At 34.8% G+C, this 9,539-nt stretch overlaps 1 protein-coding gene across 1 annotated transcript; it reads right to left on the bottom strand.

The window, feature by feature from the left end:
* Positions 1 to 1,996: 1,996 nt before the first annotated feature.
* LOC129268665 (histamine N-methyltransferase B-like) lies at positions 1,997 to 9,246 on the bottom strand. The gene is made up of 3 exons (XM_054906193.2): positions 9,005 to 9,246; positions 2,853 to 3,179; positions 1,997 to 2,398 (listed from the first exon to the last, which is right to left on the bottom strand). The coding sequence occupies exons 1-3, from the start codon at positions 9,207 to 9,209 to the stop codon at positions 2,049 to 2,051; spliced, it is 882 nt and encodes a 293-aa protein (XP_054762168.2). The 5' UTR covers positions 9,210 to 9,246; the 3' UTR covers positions 1,997 to 2,048.
* Between the last annotated feature and the right edge of the window lie 293 nt (positions 9,247 to 9,539).

Genomic DNA, 9,539 nt, shown 5'->3' with positions numbered 1-9,539 from the left:
TGAAGGTTTTTGATAAACACCCTTCAAACAATAAAAGTAATGATTTTTGTTTTAAACATAAATTTGTGACGCCATGTGTGAGCACCTTTCCCGTATATCATGTAATATTATGAATTTATTTACCAAAGTAATATTCTCGTATAACAGTAACCCCTACTTTATCATGCTTTGATAATAGTTTATAATACATTAACTCAAAAAATAGTTTTATTGATTATGACAGAGAATATAACTGACAATTACCCCCGCCACTTTTTATGTTTAACAGCTGCGCACAATAACAAAGACATTATGACAGTCGAAGAGATAGATATAACAAAGACCGATGATTATATTATTCATAAAGAATGGTATATACAGAGTTGGGTAAAATACATGGGAGCTCTTATAAGCACAATTCGGTTGCAAAAATAACAGAAAAAAAGAGAAAATATTGATGAAGGTTTGATGAACATGACCAGTGGCGTACCTAGGATTTTCCACAGGGGGGGCAAAATCGGCCGCCAAAAAAATTGACAGGCAAAAAAAAAAAAAAAAAAAAAAAAAGTCTTCAATAAAAAATAAAGGTTATTGTACCAGAAAAAAATTTGACAAGAAAAAAAAAAAAAAAAAAAGGTCTTCAAGCTCGTCAGGGGGGCAATAAAGGTCTTCAAGCTCGTCAGGGGGGGGGGGGGGCATAAAAGATAAAAGGTCTTTCAAGTTCGTCAGGGGGGGAAGTGATATGTATTTTGTATGGGTTGTGGCTCGTCAGGGGGGACAGAGTGCCCCCCCCCCCGTAGGTACGCTAGTGTGAACATCCTTCAAATAATAAGAGGGATTATTTTTTTTTTAACATAAATTTGTGACGCCATGCGTGAGCAACTTTTCCGTATACCATGTAATATTATGAATTATGATTATTTCTGATAATCATCATGTGGGCGCGTCGTGGTCTAGTGGTTCTGACTCTCGCCTTTCAAACAGAGGGTCATGGGTTCGAATCCTAGCCATGGCGTGTTTTCCTTCAGCAAGAAATTTATCCACACTGTGCTGCACTCGACCCAGGTGAGGTAAATGGGTACTGGCAGGAAGTAATTCCTCAAAAAGCTGTGCGCACCAGACTAGACTGGCTTAGACTGGCTTAGCCGGGGTAATATAGGAGCGCCTTGAGCACCTAGCAAGGTGTATACGTGCGCTATACAAATCCTATATTATTTATTTATTTATTTATAGACATATAGACGGGGGTAAGAAATGATGGGCCTGATGATCCACCGCACATATAAATTAACTATCAGATTTTGTACAAAAATGTATTTATAAAATTGATATCACATGCCATTATGAAAAAGCTGCTCGTCTGTAACGACACAAAATCCCAATTTGAAACTTTCACACCACCCATATTCTTTAATAATTGGCATTTATATAGCGCTTTATCAATCTACGACTGTTCAAAGCGCTTCACAATTAGTATTACCCGGTCACTGGATTCATAGCAGTTCAAGCAGCCTGTTAGGCGCACACTTGCTAAACCAACCACAATGACGGTTGTTTCCTACCGGTACCCAATTAGCACCTGGGTGAGAGTGGCAAATTGTGGATTGACGCCTTGCCAAAGGGTACTATAGGCCATGGTGGGATTCGAACACACGACCCTCTGATTACAAGGCGAGAGTCAGAACCGCTACACCACGGCGCTTCCATTCTTTGACCTATTTCATCAATCCTAATTCATTAATATACGTACAATGGTCTATATTTTCTGCTTTAATTAAAGCCCAATCATCAGGATGAACCTCCCCTTTAACGATGATTATGATATTCCTTCACCCTAAAAGTTTACCTAATATTGGGTAAAATGGCAAGATGCATGTTTGTTGGGTAAAAAACATACCAAATATATATTTTGTACATTTTACGCAATGTTGCGTTGAAATTTACCCTTCAAATAGCATGTTCCCTTTCTACCCAATATTGGGTAAATTTTTACTCTTTTTTTTTAGTGTGTTCGTTCATGTCGTTTCTACCAAATACATGTTTCACCTTAAAGGCCAATGGACCTATAGTTATTTTGAGATGACAAGTATTTCATCATGACAAGGCGATAGCATTCGCCCATTTTCATCCTCGGTTGAAATTGAGCGCCAGAAATTCATCAATTCATCCACCATCTCAGAGGGCGCTGTCTGTCGAAAATAAGCTGCCTGTGAGAAGAAATCCAAGAGTTTGTTACCAAAGTCAGACCGGTCGTCAAACACTTCAGTGATGTCCCACTGCATGATAACATCTGATGAGATGACATTGAAGCCTTGACTCTCAGCGAATTCTTTAACATCCGTCGAAGTTAGCGATTTGATTGTCTTAATAGCTTCTGTTAACCATGCAAATTTGCTGAATGATTTGGAGATAAGGTCACCTAAAGGTATGCCACATACACATAAAAAAAAAATCCGAATATTAATAAAGAACCATCAGTAGATAATCGGGTGCGTAAAAGGACCAGTTCTGGGGCCGTTTCTTATAAGAGTATAAATCCTGCTTGATGTTGGAAAGCGATGCAAAATTGGACAAAAAATCAGACACAATAAATTTGCACAATTTATTATCATTAGCGTATTCAGTTTAAAAAAAAATGATTTTTTTATGGTCGTTTCGAACACAAAAAAATTATTAGGGAGGAGGGGGCTGAACCTCTGTGACCACCTCCCTGCGTACGCCACTGAATAATGATAACATACTAATTAAAATCCATGGGGTGCTGATGTGCACCAGAATAATTTCCGGCATCCCCAGCAAGCAACCCCGCTTCCTTACCCCCCCCCCCCTCCCCCTCCCCCGGAATGAAAAAGCATCAAGTTGTTGCGCATTACCTTTCTTACAAACTACGCTGATGAGTCCATTGTCTTTCATCATGGATGTCAACTGTGAGAAGGTCGTCTGAAGGTCATCGGTGTAATACAGTGAGTGGATGGAGGTGATAAGATGGTACTTGGTTGTTGCCAAGGTGCTAGTCGTCATGAATTCAGTTAAGGAACCATTGAAAGATAAAGAGGTAATGGAAGGTTTCTTATCGACATTCAATGAAGCCACTCTATCTTTGAAGGTTTGTACCATACTCTCATTAGGATCCACTGAAACACTGCTTATGGATGCATAGAATGTTTGAAGACTCTTCAAAATGTGAAATTCATGAGGACCTGTGTGACAAACAAATATATATACACTTTAAAAAAATATTGGGTTAAAGTGCTCCATGAGGGTAATTGGGCATTTCTTTTGGGGTATTTTTATTTATTTAGTATGATGGAAATTTTTCCCATTCTAAAGTAATTGATGCTTATTTTTTAACCTTACTGGACAATATGCTTAACGCATTGGGTAAAATACTGCCCAAAATTGGTTGGACACATAATTACCCTCGTGGTGGTAAAAATTTTACCCAATAGTTGCGCTCACAAGTTTATGAACCCCACCACAAAACACCCTTCATGCTATAATGATAATAATGGGCTTTATTGATATATCAAAAAACATTCGTTGCCGCCAAAGGCTGAATTACAATGCTTATACAAGGTAAAAAAATATTGACTCACAACAAGTGGAGCGCCTCTGGCAGTCTCACCTGCATTACGCGATTCAATATAGCAGCAGTGCTGACTTTGAAAATTACTATAAAATAATTATTCATAAAAAATACCATTCATATAATGATGCAATACTACGTTCAGTGACAATAAATGACATTTGACTTGATCATGTGACCTAAGACTTGTCAGTGATACTTGATTACCCCTATGTCCACATTTTATAAACTTTATCCATAAACTTTGAAAGTTATGATGGTAATTCAACAAATACCTAATGCACTTTCACTTTTCAATCCAATTGTTTAGTTCTTGGTATAATTTTTTTGAGTAAACCTAATTTCATATAATAAAATACAACAGTACAAGTGGGGGATTCATGAAGACATACATAGAACTGTTTCACCGGAATAATGCAAATCTTTAAAATTCAATAACTTCGTTATTTGTTATCCGATTTTTGATCAATTTTTCAGCATTTTGCTCTATGAATTTTTCTCTATTAATTATCGAGATATAAATATCCTCAGCCCGGAGCATCTCTTTAAGTGCAATCCACATCCACTTCACAGTTTTCATACACAGTGCTTGAAAAAGTGCTTGAATTAACCCCTTTTCAGATCGTAATATCAAATATTTTCAGCTTGAGCTTCGCGCTCGCATTATTAATTTTCATGATTTTATTTCCTTAATGCTTTTTCAGTTAATGATTGTGTTGCAAAATTTACATAATTATTATTATTATTGTTATTATAACGAACTTATTTTGTATATGTGTCTAAATTAGATAATGAAACTAGGTTTATGGGCTTGCCTTTCAATACAAGCTTTGCTTTTTTTTCGGCAAGCCCCTCCGTTTTACTCTAAGATACAAAAATCATCTGAGGCACCTTAATTTTTTCAATTGTGTTTATAAAATATATAGGCCTAATTATGTCATAATGTGATTTTATGTCTTGTATTATTGTTTACTTTGATATATTAGTTTTATTGGCAGTTTATAATCACTCGCGTCGCGTGCGGGTTCGTAATCACTCGCGTTTTGAATTTTTTGCGATTTTTTTTTATTTCGGTGCGATTTTTTTTTAACGGTGTCTTCAATGGGACAGACATGCAGGGAAAATAAAATGAAAATTGAAATTCGAGTTTCGTTTTAAGCCGGCAATTAAGTGCCTTAAAATAAAATGTACTCGACTACTGTTTTAACATAACAAACAAGCAAATCAGCCATGTGGCTCAACTAACTTAGAATAGATCCGGACTTCTACTGTGTCTTATACGAGGACTCCGAGTCGGAACTTGCCATATCTGCCACATCGATATTACATCGTATCATTCCCATATGCGGACATGCCTGCATGCAATGGCCCCAAGGCGGCCGGACCCGTCCGCGGTCGGACACGACGTGCATCGGTAGCATGGAGCATGCTAACGTGAGTCGAGCTGAGTTAGATCCCACGTTATATATGAGGCGCCGATTGTACCAATATTATATAGAACAATTATTTGTTATATAATCATTATTCATTAAATAATAACTATTATTTATATATAATTTACATTCTATTTGTAAATAATTACTTTTATATAAAATAACATTTCTAATTATTTATATATAATTCCAAGTAATACTTCATTACTTGTAAATAATAATAGTTCGACATTCCATTATTTATAAATAATGATTATTTGTTTTTCATTATTTTTGTGTTTCATTATTTATAAATAATGACACTGCATACTTCATTATTGATGAATAATTGCAATTCGTTTTTTTATCATTTATAAATAAGTTTGTCGAGTTTTCTATTATTTGTAAGTGATAATTATCTATTAACAATGCCAGTGCACATTTCTTTATTTATAAATAATTTGTTGAGTTTCCCATTATTTATAAATAATGAAAATTCATCGTGTTTCATTATTTATAAATAACATTTTTGTTTGAATATCCCATTATTTATAAATAATCATTATTTATAAACGATTTTTACAGTTTGCCATTATATACAAATAATCGTTATTTATATACAAATAACCATTATTTATAAATAATGAAAAACAAATAATAATTATTTATGAATAATGAAAAACAAATTATCATTATTCATAAATAATGAAAAAAAATAATCATTATTTACAAATAATTAAAAAGAAATAATCATTATTTATAAATAATGAAAAACAAACAATCAGTATTTATAAATAATGAAAAACAAATAATCATTATTTATAAATAATAAAAAAAAAAAATCAGTATTTATAAATAATGAAAAACAAATAATCATTATTTATAAATAATAGAATGTCGAACTATTATTATTTACAAATAATGAAGTATTACTTGGAATTATATATAAATAATGAGAAATGTTATTTTATATAATAGTAATTATTTACAAATAGAATGTAAATTATATATAAATAATAGTTATTATTTAATGAATAATGATTCTGTAACAAATAATTGTTCTATATAATATTGGTACAATCGGCGCCTCATATGTAACGTGGGATCTAACTCAGCTCGACTCACGTTAGCTTGCTCCATGCTACCGATGCACGTCGTGTCCGACCGCGGCCGGGTCCGGCCGCCTTGGGGCCATTGCATGCAGACATGTCCGCATACGGGAATGATTATGATACGATGAAATATCGATGTGGCAGATATGGCAATTTCCGACTCGGAGTCCTCGTATAAGACACAGTAGAAGTCCGGATCTATTCTAAGTTAGTTGAGCCACATGGCTGATTTGCTTGTTTGTTATGTTAAAACAGTAGTCGAGTACATCTTATTTAAGGCGCTTGCCGGCTTAAAACGAAACTCGAATTTCAATTTCATTTTATTTTCCCAGCGTGTTTGTCCCATTGAAGACACCGTTAGAAAAAAAATCGCACCAAAATGAAGAAAAATCGCAAAAAATCAAAAACGCGTGTGATTACCAACGCGACGCGAGTGATTACGAACGCGAGTGAATATAATAAGCCGTTTTATTGTATCATGTACAACATTGTGAAACAGAAATCAACGAATAAAATAAAATGATTAAAAAATTGTATTTAGAATGCCCAGATTCTAGGTATATATCTAAAAAAAACACGCACACATGCTTATTGAGATTCGCAGCTTGTGAATTATCCAGTTTCAGAACAGAATAGCAAAAAGTTTCTGCTCGCACTTCGCGCACGGATTATTAATGTAGGAAAATACCCAATTATCCATCCCTATCATGATTTGCAAAACATGAATAGAGTGTCCCGTTTTATGTCTGAAATCTCAATTTTTCCGCTCACGCCAATTGTTTAGTTGTATACCTATCTCGTTCATGATTGCAAAAAGTGCTTAAGAATGTATATTTTTAGGTCGGAATGTCAACATTTTTTAGCTCGTGCTTCGCGCTCGCAGTAATTGTCTAGTAATAATATATTATGCATCACAAACTGCCCAGAATGTTCAATTTTCAGGACAACATATGTCATATTATATTTATATTATATTGGATGGCTCAGAATGGAATACCAGAAATATTCCAAGAGTTACGGCAAATATTCCACGAATCGTAGATGAGTGGAATATTGGCCCTAACGAATGGAATATTTCTGGTATTTCATGAAAGAAAGCCATCCAATGTAATTATTATCATCTATCCCACTCCTAGCAATAAAAAAGAGGGAGAAATTTGATTTAACAAGTCATATCACTTATCACATTTTGCCATTATCGCTTATATTTTGGCCGTTGACATGCGACTTAAGCACTTTGACTGCATTTAAAGGTGAATCCATATATCATGCAACAGTAGTATTAACCATTTGATTATTTAAAAAAAATATTCCTTGAAAAGTGGGGAGATAATTGTAAATCCCCCTCTCCGAAAAGTTGGGAGGGGAGTATATCCCCTCCACCCCTCCCCCCGATATACGCCCGTGGCGGAAATGTTTGTTATGTCGGTTATGTCTGTTGTGTATAGGAGGAATGAAAGGAGCCTACTGTAGAAAACATGTTGTCAAAAATATGAGGTAGAATTTCTTTGTGGTATTTGTACATGAATAAAGCTGTTTGGTATTTTCAGAGTCATAAAATAATAGCTTTAGGGGGTGTGTGCTCACATAAATTGTACATGCGTGAGAGTGCGGATGACCTTCTAGTGGAGGATCAGTGTACGGTTCAAAGCTGTAGAAGATGGTCTGCCTCATGTTTCCATAATATAAATATGGCAAAAAAATATTATATAGTACATAAAGTGTTTTTTTTTAAGGTTATACATGCGACAATATAAGGAAAATACCCCAATTTCTTGACAAAACTTGATTAAGACTGTCTATGTGACTTTATTTAAGTTCTGGTCAATCAAGAATGTTTATACAACTGACTCTCTCAATAGGATTCGAATTAAGAGGTATGTCATTACTTTTTATTAATTCTCGATTAAGGCCAAAATTCATGAATTTTTTAAAATATTAATTGAGAGTTTATTAGCTTGAAACCATTCTATTATATTGGAAAGATTGCTGTGCCTTCTGTGAGTTTTGCAGAGTATTTGTTACTAAATATTAACATGATTAAGTTTGTGTCATCAGCATATAAAACAGTGTCACAATGTGTTAAAGAATTAGTAATATCATTCACATATGTATATTAAAAAAAAAAAGACGGGCCAAGGATTGACCCTTGCGTAATTCCGCACTTACAGATAACAGAGGGGAGGAATAAGTACCAACACAAGTAAATTTTCTCCGCCCTTTAAGATAACTTTCTATAAGATCCAAGGCTGTACCTCGAATGTCATAGTAATACAATTTTTTTATCATGATATCGAAATCTAGGGTGCCGAATGCCTTGGAGAGATCAATAAAATTCTTCTTTGTATAAAGTTCTTTTTTATTCAAGGCTCCCGACACCTATATTTATGAAATATAAAAGCGCATGTTCGATGGAATGATTTTTACGAAAACCAAATTGGCTCGCATGTAATAACTGATTTCTTAGAGTGAAAATCTTTAGAAATAATTCGTTCAAGGATTTTGGAGAAAAATTGCTTATTGTGAGATAATTACACATTTATGTTTTAACAGAATAAAGCTAAGAAGTGACTGTTAGGACTACCTCTTCAAAGAAACAAAAATCAACTTTGAGCGGCCGATCGTGAAAAGATGGATGAAATCATTTTCGCCCCCACTCCCTATTGGCGAAAGCTGGATCCGCCCCTTAATTTGTACTATAGTTTTTGGTTCAGAATAATGAAAAGGCAAGGATTTTTGTTTATCACTTGTGGTGGTAAGATTTTAAGTTTGGCTTAACATGCAGATTTTCCATCGGAGCAACTACATATCATGTAACCTGTTAGGTGTCAAATTTTTTTTTTTTTTAAAGTTTTCTTTGAAACAGTAAAGATTCTAGAAAAGGAAGAATAAAAAACGAACAACATCATGCATACCTTCTCCTACTCCAACACTCAGGAGACTAAACTGTTCATCACGGTCAAATGCATCAGTCAGAATCTTCATCACTTTGGTGTCGAAGTATTGACTCACCTTTTCAACAAGGAACTCCTTCTGGGCGATCTTATAGAACGCATTGTAATAAGTATCTTCATATCGCTCATGATTGCATGTCAGAGGAATTATATCTGTTGCAGACATTTTAAAGTTGTAGTTAAACAAAATAGCACACGCTATAGACTTCGACAACCGAAAAATTGTAATGGAATTCACCATGCGTAAGTTCACGTTCATCACGGCCCATTAAACCACGTCGACCAAAGGTGAACTCGTTGAGACGACGGACATTGTGACGAGCCAGTAGCGTACGCAGGCTTTTTGAAAGGGGGGGGGGGGGGTTCCAGTTGAGTGAAAATTTGACAAGCAAAAAAAAAAGGATTTCCAAAAAGAAAAAAAAATCTGAGGGGGATTGAACCCCTGTAACCCCCCCCCTGCGTACGCACCTGTGACGATCCAAGTTAGTATACTAGT

This window comes from Lytechinus pictus, chromosome 9, assembly GCF_037042905.1.
Source record: "Lytechinus pictus isolate F3 Inbred chromosome 9, Lp3.0, whole genome shotgun sequence".
NCBI lineage: Eukaryota > Metazoa > Echinodermata > Echinoidea > Temnopleuroida > Toxopneustidae > Lytechinus > Lytechinus pictus.
Note: the sequence above shows the minus strand (reverse complement) of the source record. Positions and strands in the feature narration are given on the sequence as shown.